The sequence below is a fragment of the Nicotiana attenuata genome, chromosome 10, assembly GCF_001879085.1.
Source record: "Nicotiana attenuata strain UT chromosome 10, NIATTr2, whole genome shotgun sequence".
In the NCBI taxonomy this organism is placed as follows: Eukaryota; Viridiplantae; Streptophyta; class Magnoliopsida; order Solanales; family Solanaceae; genus Nicotiana; species Nicotiana attenuata.
Genome location: NC_031998.1, coordinates 13,140,074 through 13,158,244, shown reverse-complemented (window position 1 = coordinate 13,158,244; position 18,171 = coordinate 13,140,074). Strand labels below are relative to the sequence as shown.

Here is an 18,171-nt window from a genome sequence, read left to right as displayed (position 1 = left end):
TATATATATATATATATATATATATATATATTATGTATAATATTCTATAGTATCTTTATATTTTTGTATTTTTCATTATAAAATTATGAATTCTATTTATTAACTAAAATTTCCTACATGAGAATTTTAATTTATATATATATATATGCTATCACTTGATTTTTTTTCTAGTATTCTTCCTTTATAACTATTTTTAATATGATTTTAGTTATGTATATATGTACGACTTTTCTCATCATAATTCTAATTATAAGTCTTACATTTTTTTTATTTTTCCACAAACTTATATTTTGTTTCTTGCTTATCTAATTGTATTATCTATTATCTAATACTATTAAATTATCATTGAAGTTATATAGTTATATATTTTTCTCTTTTTTTATAATAATTTTCTTAAAAATACATAGATATTTAATTGTTTTAAAATCAAATTCAAAAGATAACTAATTATTAACTAACCTAACTAATTTTGTCTTAAAATTTGATAGTTGTTGAATTTTTGTTGTGACATTTGGCATCTTCACATTACTTTGTTTTTCCTATTCTGTATAGATAAATAATTCCTCGTTCGCATAAAGACTCATTATTTGTTTTGACCGTAAAATACCTTGGATTCCTTATTCTGTTTATAACAAGTAACAACAATGGAAGAAAGAGGAATCCGAATTCTGTGGCCCTCCTTTTTTTTTAATTAAAAAAAGGACTATGTGTCGAGGATAGATGTACATGATATTGAACTGAATTATATTACAAATTAGAGAATATCAGTCACAATATTTGATTGATGGACCAACAATTTAGTCGCCTTGATGAATTACTAGAGATTTAGTTAACTTAAAATAAGTCAATTTAAAGAATTTTTTACTATCTCTTAGAATTTGTAATATCATAGTAGTTCACTTCATTTCACATCGATATCACGGAATATATGTAATCCCAAAGCTATGAAAAAATGATATCGTATAGCCGTTATAAAAATAATAGTCGAAAAAATATATAAAATTTATATATTTTTTGTATATATATACATTCGATATGTTATATACAAGAATTATACAAATTTATACATTGATCTTAGGTCATGACTAAACCAAGTGACATGTGGTTACTACTAGTGGAAGTCTCCCACACACTAGGTGTAATTCCAATTCTTATTTCCCTCCCCCTTCCCCAATCTTCTAACATAATGGGGAGGTAAACCTTGTTTTATATAGGGTGTGTTTGGTATGAAGGAGAATGTTTTTCATGGAAAATAAATGATTTTATCACTTATTTTCTCTTATTTGGTTGGTGAATGAAAAAAAAATCCAGACATTTTCTAGTTTTTGGTTAGAGAGTATACAATATTTTTTGGAAAATAATTTTTTATGCTACTCTCCTCAACTCACCTTCCCCAAATTCTCATGTTTCATGTCCTCCTTCATCCCACCCCCCTTACCCTCTCCCCCGGACTCTATTTTCTTCAAGAATTTAATAACTCTTTTCATAAGTCACACAGATCCTAAGGAACTAATGTGCTACTTTATTTTTTCATACAAGAACAACGTTAAAATTTGAGCTCGATAACTAAAAGAAATATTTTATCTTGTTGAAAAAGAAAGTATCTTTTCTACAACATGAAAAGAAACTACCCATCTTGTTGAATGAAAGAAAATACTTTTTCTACATCATGAAAAGAAAATACTCAGTTTGTTGAAATAAGAAAATATTCTTTCTACATCATAAAAAGAAAGTACTCGTTTTGTTAAATGAAAGAAAATACTTTTTCTACGTCATAAAAAAATGAAAGAAAATACTTTTTCTACATCATGAAAAGAAAGTACTCGTTTTATTGAAATGAAGGAAAATACTTTTTTCTACATCATGAAAAAAAAAGTTTTTGTTTTGTTGAAATAAAAGAAAATACTTTTACATCATGAAAAAAAACATACTCATTTTGTTGAAATAAAAAAAGTACTCTATCTACAAATGAAAAGAAAGTATTCTTAATAATAGTTCTATTTAGGGTGGGTGGTGGGCGAGGTGTGAGTGGGGTGTGGTCGGGTGAGGGGGTAGAGGGTTGGGGTGATTTGGGGGTGGGGTCGGTGAGGGTAGATTGGTAAGGGTTGGTGGCATGGGTAATAGGGTGGACAAGGTTGAAAAAGAATTTTGAAAAATATTTTTCCTCCTTTTGACAAGGAAAACATTTTCCTCCAATTGGAGGAAAATGAGTTGATGAGGAAAATATTTTCTAAAATATTTAAATCAACCAAACATGGAAAAATTAGAAAACTTCATACCAAACACACCCATAGTCTATGAATTGTTTGGTCCCATTACTAAAAGCTTGACGTGAAGCTATGTGAGGGAAAATAAAATGGAGGTTATGTGGATCAACGAGAGGGCGTGGTAGGCCGAAGAAATATCTGGAAGAGGTTATCAGACATGACATGGCATATCTTCAGCTTAACGAATACATGACCCTTGATAGGTGGGTGTGGAGGTCGAAGATTAGGGTTACATGTTTTATAGTGGTTGAGTTTATTTCCTTTTCACACCTGTACTTCCTTCCCTTGCTTTAGTGCTAGTGTCATCCTTGTGTTCATTATTTTTAGTTCGATATTTTTCTCTTTGCATCGTTTTATTTTTCTATATTTTTCTCTTTGCATCGTTTTATTTTTTTAATTGTTACTATTTTGCTTGCCGTAATTCTCTATCGTAATTGCTGTGATTTGGTTATATTGAGCCGAGAGTCTTCCGAAAATAGCCTATCTACCTTCACAAGGTAGAGGTGAGGACTGCGTATATATTACTCTCCTCAGACCCCACTTGTTGAAACATAATGGGTATATTGTTGTTGTCATTCGAAGCTGTTTTAACCAGATTGCAGCTAAAATTCTTGTCATAGTTATATGACACCTTCCTTTGCATTTCAGTCCTCATCAGATATCGCAAAGGTCTTATTGTCGTTGGTTATGTAATTCTAAAGGTCGGACAGGTTTCAAGTGTTCCGAAATATGGAGAGATAAACAGAAAGGCGACGCAGGCCTCAGCTCATTATACATTGAGCTAAAGTAGGTCGAGAGACTTGGCAGCTCCTTAGCCTGGCTCTTTTGCACCCCCACCCCCCCCCCCCCAAGTAATGGAGCAAGAAGACTAATCGAGACAAAATTTAGTTAGACAGAAAGGCGCAGCACAAGTTAAACCTTCTCTCTTACATAACAGTCCAATCTGGTATACAACGGAAGAGGATAAGATGGACAGGACACAGATAAAAAAGCGCAGCAACTCAAAACCTTTAAAACTCACGACCTGAATGTTTTCAACGAAAGCACTGCTCAAAAGACTGGGACATCCTAATTTGTAAGCTCCATGATAGCAGAGACAATATCACCATCAGCAGCCTTCAGAGATTTGACTGCTTTAGCTCGGGACACTCCTGCTTGAGTCATCACCAACTCTATATCCTTTGGTTCTACACCAGTCTCATCGACATCCTCATCATCCTGAGCCACAGTCGATGGCTCAGGCTTCGATATAACGTTGCTCAGGTTAGGAGCCTTAAACTGCTCTGCAGCTTGAGTCTGCAACTGCGAGCTCAAATCCTCAATCTTTGCTTCACCAAATATGACATATGTGTCTGAATTTGGGCTCTTGAAAACATCTGGTTTTGAGATGACAAATAGAATCTGAAGTAGAAGTTAACAAAGAATCAAAAGAAAGTTATAGCTACAACATAAGCAACTAAAATAGAATTAAAAGAAAACAAGGGAAAAAGAGAAGTGAGAAAATAATAACGTCAACTAACATTTTTGCTCTTCTTGACAGTTACACGGCTGACCCCTGGGATTGGCTTCATTCCTAGCTTTAGCATAGCTTTGCGACTCTTCTTCTCACTCCTGCTCTGCTTTGACCTGCCACTACCATCTCCGAGGTCTGCCCACAATAAAACATTTAAGCATTACCACAATAACCAGAGATGAAGAAACTCACCTGGCCTTTCAGTTGCATCGGGACAGAGAAATATATGTAGCACTCCTATTTAAGCAAAATGCAACTTCCAACATTAAGATCTTGGTTCTTGTGGATCCTTTTTATGAGCCACGGGAATGATTTTAGGCGAACACGATGACTTTTGTTTTTTTTTTAATTAATGACTTTCGTTAGTTTCTGATACAATCTCATTTATATGGGTTTAGCTTGCCCATATATAAAATTAACTCATTAATCCTGGTACCTATGAAACTGCATATTAAAAAATCAAGACGGGAATAGAAAAAATATGTAGAACAAGAAAATTACAATAAAGTCATGTACACAAGATTTTATGCAAGCAGTGTTGGTCTATTATCATAATTCCCCGTGTGGGTTAGGGTCTAGGACTATGTTGGTTTTAAGGCTTTACTTCTTGTCTCATATTGATATTACTTTATATTATTTTAAAGATTTGTTATCCTATTATTTGCATACAATTGTTTCTTAGAAAAGTATTTTCACACACGTGAATAAGAAACTTTTTTTTTTTGAGAAGCGGCGTCAGATGACATCCCTATCTAAAGGGCATCTCCACCACTGCTGTCACTGAAATGTTAAATAATACCATCTTTATGTGAACTGACAGAATATTATACAACCTAAGTAGGACTCAGAATTAACATTTAGGTTCTACATTTACCTTCAGCATCATCATCATCTTTGTCATCATCATCATCTTCATCATCATCTTCTTCTTCATCCTCGATAATAGGTTCCTCAGACTACAAGAGAACAATTATAAACATATAAGCTTACACAAGGAGCAAAATGACCTGTTCTCTTGAGAAAAGATATTTTAATGCCAAACAATGAGAATACACTTAAAGTTTATCACTTCTAGCATCCACATATGGACCAAAGAAGCTTTTCCTCTATTTCCTTCTTTCTTTACACTTCTGTTCATAAATTTATCCTACTAATTCTGTTAGTAGCCTTGAAAGTTTCAAACTCTTACCTCCTTATAACAAAATTCAAACTTTCACTCAAAACATCATTTAGAGTCTCCATGGTGAACAAGCAAATTAATATTCGTTCTCCAAATCTTTATTATTTATCATTTCTGAACAATTAATTAGCCTTCCAATGCAATTGTAACACACAGAAAGCTCATTTTTTTTTGTTTAACCAACTAATCCAGATTGAGCAGGTCCCATTTGAAGGGGCTCAGAAAGCTAATACAATATCTCGATACATACGTAGGAAAAATGTTCAATCTTTCAATTGGAAAGACCATTCAAAATTTCTGGAGGAAAACAGTGAACCACTAGTCCTTTTACATATCTTTGCCTTTTTCAATTTCCAAACTGAGAAGTACCCAGGAATTTAATAACCTCAAAAATCAAAATTTTACCCTACGAACTTGTATATTAACAGGTCTTTTCTCAAAATTTTAATCTATCTTCCAATTTCTCTACAAATACCAATATTTCTATGTCACTTAACCCAGACAGTCACAACACAAGCATGTAAGTACAACAAAATAAAAAATTAAAAGAGTATGACATAAATCTCAAGCAACAAACGAATCTTACAAAACGATAAATCGAACTATTAAATCAATTTAAACAGAAATTAATGGAGAATTACTTCAATCTTTTGTTGTTCGAGATGAGCGGCTAAGAGCTCTTCTTGCGATTGAGCAGCAGTCATGGCTGAGAATTAGTGAGGAATTTGAGAAATTAGGTTTTTTGAGAGAGAGAGATAAGGAAGAGTCCTAAAACCCTAAAAACGGCGAAGAAAAGCCTTTTTAGCTTGAGATCTGAACACCTTGCCACTACTCAAATCTCGAGAAAATTACAAAAATGGCCACTTATGTTTTGAAATAAGTAATTTACCATTCTCATAGTTTTAATTGTTTTTTCCAATGAATAGTTTGGTTGTTTAAGTTCGTTAAGAATCAGCAATTTTTATTTTAAATCAAATATCTAATGAACTCTGAAAGTTAGATATAACGAAACTGTGGGAAAAAAACTTATAATTACTACTTATATATAGTGGCTAAACCTTAAATAGGTATCTAAAACTAGCTATGTTTTAAATGATGCCATTACAAGCGGCTGCCCAGTGCCATTGCCTACCTTACGTGAAAAACTCTTGGACTTGGGCTTTTGTTAAAGATTGTTAATAAGTATATTATGTTCTTCGATCTAGAAGAATTAACTCAATAGTCGCCACCTATTCTCTTAAACTATAAATAGCCAGCACATGTATGATATATGTATAATATATATATATATATATATATATATATATATTGTGTATTATCTATGTGTATATATATATATATTGTGTATTATCTATGTATACCGTCTAACAAAAATAAATATTGAATTTGGCCGGCTATTTATGCAATAATTCCTTTTTTATATTTTTGCCTAAAATATAGTCTATTGAAAATTTTAGTTTCCTTTTTAATTAAAAAAGATAAACACACAAATACATAAAGGTATATGTAAATACTTGAATTTACATTGTTGTACACGTAAATTTCAGTTGAGAGTTTTACTTATCTACACTACTTTTAAAATTTATATATCCTCAAAATTGAAGTTCCCATTTAATTACAAGTTGATATACAATTTATCATTTTTATATATAGAATAATGCATTGGACTCCAATTTTACCAATCTTCTTTCCCTCTTCTTCTTCCCCATTCCACCCATCTCTCTCGAGAAAAGATACACTAATTACTAATGTAATAGCGAGGACATTCGCTGAAATTAACTCAAAACCGAGGTGCAAACAAATATGTAATTCAAATGACTCTGATCAAAGTGAGTAAAGTGTTAATATAAGCGGAATGAGCTTGATTTCCAATAGCAAAGTGTTAATATTAGGGGAATTAACTTGATTTACTAGATACTCAATTAATTTTCAAAATACTCAATTATTGAAAAATATCGAACACGTTGTTCGCCTGCATAAGTGTATACGATAGAATTCGGGCTCGTCTACGACATGGTAGATCGGGCTCGGAACCTGAGGGACTGAAAATCGACCCCAAGTCCCACCGAGCCAGTACCCGAGATCAGAATGTCTGTCCTCGAGAACATTGAATCTGTGATCCCAGAATCGACCCTGACCCCGAACAAGCTTGAGGAAACATTGTCAGCGTAATCGACAAAAGACCGAAATAACAAGAGGCCAAAATATCCGTGATCGGTCGGATATTACGGCGGGAATCTCGGCACGTATCAATAAGGAACCGACAATTCAGCGAATCAAGAGGTTTTACCTTTTATAGAATTGTACCTAAAGTAGGACTCTCATACTATATAAAGGGGGTCTCATTACTTGTAACACGCATCCCAAAGCAGTGTATTATTATTTTTGTAAGCTATTGTTCAAGTGTGAATGACTTTCCAAGGCTATAACTGTTCAAGTTGCGTGGTTTGAATTTACTTTATCATTGTTTAGTTCAATTGCATCTTTAATTATCGCTTTGTGTCAATTGAATCCACGTATCCTTAAAACCACTTACAAATTTAATTATTATTCGATTTTGAGGGTAAAAAGCTTGGCGCCCATCGTGTGGCTAAGGATAATAATGGTATTTGATACAAATTTCCATAACACACACTACTTACACTTATTCTTTGAAGTGCCTCTAATTTCAGGTTAAAGCTCAAAATGTCAAACTCACAATTAGCACCCCTACCTGTTGATGATGAATCTGGTCACCACGGTCAAAATAACAACATAACGCCCGGTAACGAGGTGCCGCCTGTTGATCCCATCGGAAATCCAATCGCGGACCTGTTGGACGCTAACTTGCATATGGATATCGACATAAATCTGCCTACCGACCCCGAGAATAGCACCTGTGGTGGAGCCCGATCAACATCGCAAAATACTCAAAACAATAGAGAATATGGGATCAATTTACTGATGATCTTCGAAATGTTAAAGGCTCAACAAGCGACGATAGCTCAATTACAGAACCAAAGCCCCGCACCAAGCGGAATTGAACCCGATCATGCCGGGAACTCACCTGCGTGAACGAACCGGTCGCAGAAAGGTCGAATGGAAATGAGTCGGGGACCAACCCCGAGATCATAAAAATGCTCGATGAGCTGACAAAACGGATAGAATCATGTGAGAAGAAAATTGAAGCTAATGACAAAAAGGTAGAAACCTACAATTCCAGGGTCGACCAAATCCCGGAAGCACCTTCGATACTGAAAGGCCTGGATTTCAAGAAGTTCGTGAAAAAACATTTCCCTCCGAGTGTGGCTCCAAAGTCGATCCCTACAAAATTCCACATGCCCGAGATTCCCAAGTACAACGGAACGACTGACCCAAACGAGCATGTTACCTCCTACACATGCGCCATCAAAGGGAACGACTTGGAGGATGATGAGATCGAATGTATCTTGTTGAAGAAATTCGGACAGACCCTATCAAAGGAAGCTATGATATAGTATCACAACTAACCTCCTAATTCTATTGACTCATTTGCTATGCTTGCAGACTCTTCCGTGAAAGCACACGTCGGGGCTATCATTGTCACGACCCAAACCGATAGGCCATGACGAGTGCCCGAGTCTTACCTGTCGAACACCCCTAAGCATATGTCTAAGACTTAACATAAAAAGGGTAGATCATGCATAACATCTATCAATAAACTGTTGAATCACGTGAATAACATACGCGAGGAAAACATGCCCAAAAGACATATATACATATACATGCGAAGTACGGTAGGGCGAGCCGGCAAGGCTGCTACAGATAACTATATATCAAAAACTAGAAGCCGGCAAGGCCACATACTATCCAAGTATACTTGACTGTCTACAAACCTCTAATAGAGTGCACAACTGTATAAAGGACGGGACTGGGGCCCGTCGTACCCATATCTACATATAAAAATAGCGTACCAAAATCAATAGCAGCTCGGGATCAAGTGGAGCACACCAACTCTCGCTGAGCTAGAATCCTAAGAAGGGGAGTCGTCAGCCTGTCTACATGTACCTGGGCATGAAACGCAGGCCCCAGGAAATAGGGGCACAGTACGAATAATGTACCGAGTATGTAAGGCATGAAAATCAGTACATACGAGACATAAAAGAACCATGGAATAAAGGAATCCACCTATAAGTCTAAATAACTCTGTGAATCCTGAAACATTTATAATGTCATGCATGTGCGTATAAATGTCATATCATGCCTAGCTATATGCGTACATAACTTCATCAAGCCTTTGAGGGCATCCCATCATATCATCTTGGCATCGGTGGGAGAAATCATCAATGTATACCAACTTATCAGGTGGATGTGCGTATATAACATCGTAACCTTTTCCCATATCCCATATACATATAATATACGCGTATATAACACCATCTGGTCATGGGTCAATGTACATGTGTAAATGAATGCAATGCATAAGGAAGTAAGTCAGTATATCTCTCGGAATGTCATAAGATCAATATGCCCTCAGATAAACTTTATCAACTACGTATTTTTCTGCGACCCATGAATAGAAGATATAAATAAGGCACATGGGAAATCAAGAACATAGGCACCCCTAGTACTTCTATGAATAGAGTAATTTATGAAAGTTGTGCGTTTACTCGTTTTGTTTGTATCATATGGATCATGCCAAAAGGAAATAAGGGATAGCCTTAACGTAACGGTGGAACGAAGTAGGGAAAAATCCATACGATATTCTTGAGAAAGGTTGTACCGTACTCCCCTGGAATTGCAACTCACGCTGGTATAGCACTACGTAGTTTCGTGTGAATTCTTTTTTGGCTTTCATCCGTTACTTTGCAAACATACGCGTCTCCCTTTAATAAATTAGGGAGGTCTCTTATCATAGTGGGTTGTGGGCCCCACTTGATGTGGATTACTTCGCCAAAAATCTCCTAAATGCCACCTATTTCCATATACCAAAGAGTCACTATAAGGTTTTGATCCATAATTCCACTTGCTACCACGTGGGGATAGTGTTTCCACTAATTGCTTATCCATAATTTCTAGTTAGTTTGTTAATCTTCCACTAAAAACCAACAATTGACTCATTTTCCACATAATTAGGAATTATCTCAAATTACTTAAAATACTAATCACTTGTAATATACTTTATATACCTTACTATTATGGTCACGTGGTATATTGTATGGCACTAGTCCATCAATACAGGATATTATAGCTTGGACCATATTTTATCTCAAATTGTCAAACTTTAATAAAACTCATTTTCTTTGATTTGTTTACCCTCTAACTTTCACATCACTTACTTATCATTTGTTATAAATAGCATAAATACTTATTACCTCAAAAATAATATCATTCCCGAGCTTGCGTCGATACTTACGACAAAACTTTAACGTACGGAAACGCAGGATGTAACATCATTCCCCCCTTAGAACTATTCGTCCTCGAATGTTTCACTCCCCGAGATCTATATAAATTTTGGCAGTCTCCTCTGTAACAGTACTACTACCAACCTTTCCCGTAGCAAACCCAATAACACAATGCCACATAAGGCCACAATCATCCATAACGACAATGGCCTCACACGACCAATGATAATAACTAACAAAAGAACTCATACACGCACCTTAAGGTTGTGATGTCTCGGTCTGATCCTCCTCTAGAAATGGAAATAAGTGAGGATACCTAGACTTCATGTCTTTTTCAGCTTCCAAGTCATCTCTTCCACATTATTGTTTCTCCAAAGTACTTTAACCGAAGCTACGTCCTTAGTTCTCAATCTCCGAACCTGTCTATCTAGTATAGCAATGGGTGCTTCCTCATATGATAGATGCTATGTGACCTGAACTCAACTGACACGACTCTGGAAGGATCTCTGATACACTTACGGAGCATAGATACATAAAAGACTAGATGTACAGACTCCAAGTCAGAAGGCAAGTCTAACTCATATGCTACCTAGCTTACCTTGCATATGATCTTATATGGTCCAATGTACCGAGGGCTAAGTTTTCCTTTCTTACCGAAACTCATAACGCCTTTCATCAAGGATACCTTTAGGAATACCAGTCGTCAACCTGAAACTCCAAGTCTCGTCGTTGATTATCTGCATAAGACTTCTGATGGCTTTGAGTTGTTAATAGCCTTTCCTGTATAAGCTTAATCTTCTCGATTGCATATTGTACCAACTCTGGTCCTACTAACTTAGTTTCCCCAACATTGAACCATCCGATAGGTGACCTATACTTCCATCCATAAAGAGCTTTATATAGAGCCATATGAATACTAGAATGATATCTATTATTATATGCGAACTCAACAAGCGGCAGATGATAATCCCAGCTACCCTTGAAGTCTATCACACAAGCCCGTAACATATCCTCAAGTGTTTTAATAGTACGCTCAGCCTGTCCGTCTATATGGGGATGAAATGTTGTACTAAGATTTACCCGAGTTCCCAATCCTTTTTAGAAGGACCTCCAGAAATTAGCTGTAAACTGAGCACCTCTATCGAGTTAATAGATATAGAGACACCATGAAGTCGTACTATCTCCTTAATGTAAAGCCTTGCATAATCCTCTGCGGAATATGTAGTCCTAACAGGCAGAAAATGGGTTGATTTTGTAAGTCTATCAACAATCACCCATATAGAATCGAACTTACGCTAGGTACGAGGTAATCCTATGATATTAATTACTTCCCACTTCCAAGTCGGAATCCCTATAGCCTGCAGTAATCCACCCGATTTTTTATGCTCTATATTAACATGCTTACAGTTAGGGCACTGAGAAACAAACTCTGCTATATCCTTTTTCATTCTGTCCCACCAATATATTTCCCTGATATCATGATACATCTTTATTGCTCCTGGATGAACAGAATAACAAGAATAGTGAGTTTCTCCCATAACCTACCAGCGCAGCCCTGCAACATTGCAGACACATAATTGTCCTCGATTTCAGAGGACTCCATCTCCTGTAGTCTCAAATGGTGTCTTCTCCTTCTGAGGGGCGATATCTCTGTAATGAGATAACACAGGATCCTCGTACTGGCGTTCCTTCACTTCAGTTACTAAAGAGGATGTTGTCGTGTCCTGAATAGTAACTCCATTATCACCCGAGTCCAGTAATCGAACTCCAAGACTAGCTAGCTAATGAATCTCATGGGCTATCCCCCTCTTCTTTGGCTGTTAATATGATAGGCTACCCATAGATTTACGACTGAGGGCGTCGGCTACTACATTCGCCTTCCCTGGATGATATAAAATATCAATGTCATAGTCTTTCAGTAGCTCCAACCATCTCCTTTAACGTAAATTCAATTCCTTTTGCTTGAAGATATACTGAAGGCTCTTATGATCCATATGGATATCAACATGAATGCCATACAAATAGTGCCTCTATGTCTTTAGTGCATGAATCACCGCGGATAACTCTAAATCGTGGGTCGGGTAATTTTTCTCGTGCTTTCTTAGTTGTCTAGAAGCATAAGCTACAATATTACCACGCTGCATCAGTACACAACCTAATCCAACACCCGAAGCGTCGCAATAGATAGCATAACCATCGGTTCCCTCTGGAAGTGTTAGAACTGGTGCTGAAGTTAATATGTCCTTCAATGCCTCGAAACTCCGTTCGCAAGCATCAGTCTGCTGAAACTTAGCTCCCTTCCGAGTCAACTTTGTCAATGGTGCTGAAAGAGAAGAAAATCCCTCTACAAATCTCATGTAATAACCTGCCAAACCGAGAAAGCTACGAACCTCCGTCGGTGTCGTGGGTCTAGGACAAGTCTTTACTCCCTTAATCTATTGTGTATCAACCCGGATACCTTCACCTAAAATAATATGCCCAAGGAAAGCTACAGAATTCAACCAGAATTCACATTTAGTGAATTTTGCATACAACTTCCCTTTATGTAGAACTCTGAGCACAGTACGCAAATGATCTGCATGATCAGTCTCTAAATGAGAATAAACCAATATATCATCGATTAATACAATCACGAACAGATCTAGAAATGGTCTAAACACACGGTTCATCAAGTCCATGAATACTGCTGGTGCATCGGTCAAACCAAATGACATAACACGAAACTCGAAGTGCCCGTATATGGTCCTGAATGATATCTTCGGAATATCTATCTCCTTAACCCTTACATGATGGTACCTGGACCTCAACTCTATCTTCGAGAAACACTTGCACCTTGCAACTGATCAAACAAATTATCAATCCTCGCGAGCGGGTACTTATTCTTGATCGTCACCTTATTCAAATGTCTATAATCAATATAGATCCGCAAGGAACCATCTTTCTTCCTCACAAATAACATAGGTTCTCCCCATGGTGATGTACTAGGTCTGATAAAGCCTTTTTCAAGCAAGTCCCTTAGTCGTTCTTTTAAATCTCTCAGCTCTCCAGGTGCCATTCTATATGGAAGAATTGATATTGGTTGAGTATATGGTAATATGTCTATAGCAAACTCAATCTCTCGCTTTGGCAGAAGACCCGAAAGCTCATCGAGAAAGCCATCAGGAAGCTCATTAACCACATGGATATATTGAACGGTTGGTGAATCTACTTTCACATCCTATACCCGAACAAAGTGATAAATATAACCCTTTCTAATCTACTTCCTTGCCTTGAGATAGGAAATAAACCTACCTCTCGGCGATGCCGTATTACCTTTCCACTCCAAAACAGGCTCCCTTGGGAACTGGAATTGAACCACCTTTGATCTACAATAAACGTTAGCATAACAAGAAGCCAACCAATCCATGCCCATTATAACATCAAATTCTACCATATCTAACTCAATTAGGTATGCTACGGTAGATTGACTATGAACTACTACTATACAATCTCTATATACTCGCCTAACTATCTCTGGATCCCCAAAAGGTGTGGACACCTCAAAAGGTTTAACCAACTCAGATTATATCCCAAACTTACTAGCAACCAATGGAGTGACATGTGATAAGGTGGAACATGGATCAATCAATGCATATACATCATATAAAGAGACTGATAATATACCTGTAACAACATCAAGTGACAACTCTTGATCCCGTCGACCTGCTAATGCATCAATGCGATTTTGAGGACTGCTCGAGCTAGATGCTCCACCTCTGCCTCTACCACGACCGATTGGTGCTTGTGAACCTTGCCCATGGGGTGTACTGATGATGACGAACTACCTACAGATCCCGCTGGTTGAATCATACATGTACCATCTCTCGTCGGACAATCTCTCATAATGTGGCCTGGATAACCACAAGTATAACAAACACCCAACCCCATAAGGCACTGCCCGGCATGCTACTTACCACACTGAGAACATTGTGGCAAGGGCGGCCTCATCTGACTTGACTCACCCCTATACATAGAACTTGAGGCCCTGGAATTCTGACTAGGCCCTGAATATATGGAACGATCAAATCTCCTACCGGCAAACGGAGGGGGTGTGCTAGCCGATGGCTGGGCTGGATACCTCGGGTATTGTTGTCTCTGGCCACCTCGAAACTCACCAGAAAGACTCAAAGATCTCGCTCTCTTACTCTGGCCCCTATTATGCTCACATTCGGCCCTCTACTTCTGCTTACGCTCCTCCACACCCTGAGCGTATGCCTGAATACGAGAAATATCCATGCCTAGCTGAAGTGAGACCGACATGCAGTCATTAAGTAGGTGCGGATCCAACCCCATCACGAACCGGTGAACCCGATTCTTTATCCTATCTACAATAGTGGGAGCATACCTGGCCAAAGAATCAAACTGAAGGTTGTACTCCCGAACACTCATATTACCCTGCCGAGGGTCAAGAACCTATCGACTCTGGCCCGTCTAAGCTCTGGTGGAAGATAATGATGAAGAAAAGCCTCTGTAAACTCCTGTCATACCGCTAGAGGGGTATCCTCACCTCTGGACAACTCCCAAGACTCGTACCAATTAACTACAACATCCCATAGTCTATAGGAAGCTACCTCAACTGACTCGGTCGTGGTGGCCTTCATTACCCTCAAAGTCCTCTGCATCCTATTGATAAATACCTAAGGGTCCTTGTTCGGATCTACTCCAATGAATTACCAGAGGGTCCAAATTAATGAAATCATGAACCCTCGCACTGATGGCCCTATCTGCATGACCAATACCTACCTTATGATGCCGAGATTGTGCGGCTACCAATCGAGTCAATAGTTGAATAGCATCTCTCATCTTCTGACCTGGTGCATCTGGCTGGGGAGCTGGGTGTACAAGGGCAGGCGCTGGAGCTGGTGCCCCTAGGAGTACCTATGGAGAGGGTGGGGTATGTGAAGTCTGAGATGGAATCTCACCATGAGACTCTCCCCGTGCCCTGATAGCTCGTGGCTCTCGACTAGTAGTCTCATCAACCACGGACTTGCCCTTCTGAGCGGCTATAGCCTTTGGAGGCATCGCTGAAAACATAATATATAGTTAGGAAAATGAATCCTTATATCGCACGATCTAAGATAAAAAGGGAGGATAACATCCTATATGTCCTATAGCCTCCTGTTTATAAAATGTGGTACACAACTCATAAACAAGACTCTACTAGACACGGTCTGCAGACAACCCTAGGACATAACTGCTCTGATACCACTTTTGTCACGACCCAAAACGATGGTCCATGATGAGTGCCTGAGTCTTACCTGTCGAACACCCCTAAACATATGTCTAAGACATAACATAAAAAGGATAGATCATGCATAACATCTATGAATAAACTAGTGAATCATCTGAATAACATACGCGAGGAAAACAAACCCAAAAGACATATATACATATACATGCGCAATACGGTAGGGCGAGCCGACAAAGCTGCTATAGACAACTATATATCCAAGACTAGAAAGCGACAAGGCCACATACTATCCAACTATACATGACTATCTACAGACCTCTAAAAGAGTGTACAACTGTATAAATGACGAAACCGGGCCCCGTCGTACCCATATCTACATAAAAACATAGCATACCAAATTCAATAGCAGTTCCGGATCAAGTGGAGCACACCAACTCTTGCTACGCTAGAATCCTAAGAAGGGGGGCCGTCAGCCTATCTACCTGCACCTGCGGGCATGCAACGCAGGCCCCAAAAAATAGGGGCATCAGTACGAATAATGTACCGAGTATGTAAGGCATGAAAATCAGTACATACAAGACATAAAAGAACCATTGAGTAAAGGAATCCACCTCTAAGTCTAAATAGCTCTGTGAATCCTGAAAATCTTATAATGTCATGCATATGTCTATAAATGTAATATCATGCCTAGGTACGTGCGTACATAACGTCATCAAGCCTTTGAGGGCATCCCATCATATCATCTTGGCATCAATTGGCGAAATAATCAACGTATACCAACTGATCAGGTGGTGGTGCGTATAACGTCGTAACATTTTCCCATATCCCATATACATATGATATACGCATATATAACGCCATATGGTCACGGGTCAATGTACATGTATAAAATGAATGCAATGCATAAGGAAGTAAGTCAAATGTCATAAGATCAATATGCCCTCAAATAAACTTTATCAACTACGTATTTTCTCTAAGACCCATGACAGAAGATATAATATAAGGTACATGTGAAATCAAGAACATAGACACTCCTAGTACTTCTATGAATAGAGTCATTTATGAAAGTAGTACGTTTTCTCATTTAGTTTGTATCATATAGATCATGACAAAAGGAAAGAAGGGATAGACTTAACATACCTGAGCCGATTCTCTTAACAATCCCTCTAACACACGTCAATCGCGACAAAACACGTAACAGTGGATCGAAGTAGGGAAAAATCTGTATGATGTTCTTGAGAAAGGTTGTACTATACTCCCTTAGAAATGCAACTCACGCTGCTATAGCACTACGTAGTTTCGCATGGATTTTTTTGTGGCTTTCATCCGTTACTTTGCAAACATATGCATCTCCCTTTTATGAATTAGGGAGGTCTCTTATCATAGTGGGTTGTGGGCCCCACTTGATTTGGATTACTTTGCCAAATATCCTCTAAATATGCCACCTAGCTCCATATACCAAAGAGTCACTATTAGGTTTTGATCCATAATTCCACTTGTTGCCACGTGGGGATACTGTTTCCACTAATTGCTTATCCTCACTTTCTAATTAGTTTGTTAATCTTCCACTAAAAACCAATAACTAATCCATTTCCCTCATAATTAGGAATTATCTAAAAGTACTTAAAATACTAATTACTTTTAACATACTTTATATACCTTACTATCATTGTCATGTGGTATATTGCATGGCACTAGTCTATCAATATAGGGTATTATAGCTTGGACCGTATTTTAACCCAAATTGTCAAACTTTAACGAAACTCATTTTCTTTGATTTGTTTACCCTCTAACTTTCACGGCACTTACTTATCATCTGTTATAAATAACATAAATACTTATAACCTAAAAAATAATCTCATTTTCGAGCTTACGTCGATTAACTTACGACGAAACTTTAACGTACGAAAATGCAGGTTGTAAAAGTCAAGGTCGAAACCAGGAAGTGGGACATTTTCAAAGTAAGACAGAAGGATAATGAGATGCTTAGAGAGTTCGTATCCTCATTTCAAATGGAACAGATGGATCTGCCACCGGTCGTTGATGATTGGGTTGTTCAAGCATTCACCTAAGGACTTAATGTTCGAAGCTCAGTAGCTTCACAGCAGTTAAAGCAAAATGTTATAGAATATCCGACAGTTACTTGGGCCGACGTGTTTAACCGGTATCAATCAAAACTCAGAGTCGAATATGATCAACTTGAGTGCAGGGCCCTCAACTTTGCAGAAAGTGTAAAAATTCCCAACATCGGGGGGATTAAAACAATCTACGAAGAGTAGCCAGCCGCAAAGGAGATGTTTGCGATCGAAGAGGTAATTCCGATATCCGCACTTACAACGACAAAGGGGCCAAGTTAGGCCACAAAGCAAGAAGATAAACAGCAATTACCGACAACAGCTTCGATCCAATCGGAGAAGCATGGGACTGATGAAGACGATAACTACGGGGTTCCTAGGTCTTTTATAGCACCCGATAATTCTAACGCCACTAAATCGACGGTCGAGCAGCTGGAACAGGTCATATTGATCGACCATCTACCCGATCAATAGGTATACCTGGGCATAGGGTTAAGTCCCGAGCTCAGGAAAAAACTCATTCAGTTCCTTATAACTAACATA

General features: G+C 37.9%; 2 protein-coding genes across 2 annotated transcripts in view; one reads left to right on the top strand and one right to left on the bottom strand.

Annotated features, from left to right (window-relative positions):
- LOC109233589 (RNA-directed DNA polymerase homolog) overlaps positions 1-3,052 on the top strand; it is a 19,787-nt gene extending 16,735 nt beyond the window's left edge. The window contains exon 2 of the mRNA XM_019399473.1: positions 2,916-3,052. Within this exon, the coding sequence (XP_019255018.1) occupies positions 2,916-3,052 (137 nt within the window). The remainder of the gene's footprint in view (positions 1-2,915) is intronic.
- Positions 3,156-5,754, bottom strand: LOC109233027 (nascent polypeptide-associated complex subunit alpha-like protein). The gene is made up of 4 exons (XM_019398763.1): positions 5,602-5,754; positions 4,655-4,736; positions 3,788-3,915; positions 3,156-3,668 (listed from the first exon to the last, which is right to left on the bottom strand). Exons 1-4 carry the CDS (start codon positions 5,662-5,664, stop codon positions 3,336-3,338), a joined length of 606 nt encoding a protein of 201 aa, XP_019254308.1. The 5' UTR covers positions 5,665-5,754; the 3' UTR covers positions 3,156-3,335.

What these genes read in the sequence shown, in the direction of transcription:
- LOC109233027 (XM_019398763.1), bottom strand. Translation starts at nt 5,664, where the DNA reads ATGACTGCTGCTCAATCGCAAGAAGAGCTCTTAGCCGCTCATCTCGAA. An exon ending in AGATGATGATGATGCTGAAG is followed by an intron (nt 3,916 to 4,654) that starts GTAAATGTAGAA and finishes TATTGTGGGCAG; the next exon opens with ACCTCGGAGATGGTAGTGGC. An exon ending in CTGTCAAGAAGAGCAAAAAT is followed by an intron (nt 3,669 to 3,787) that starts GTTAGTTGACGT and finishes CTTCTACTTCAG; the next exon opens with ATTCTATTTGTCATCTCAAA.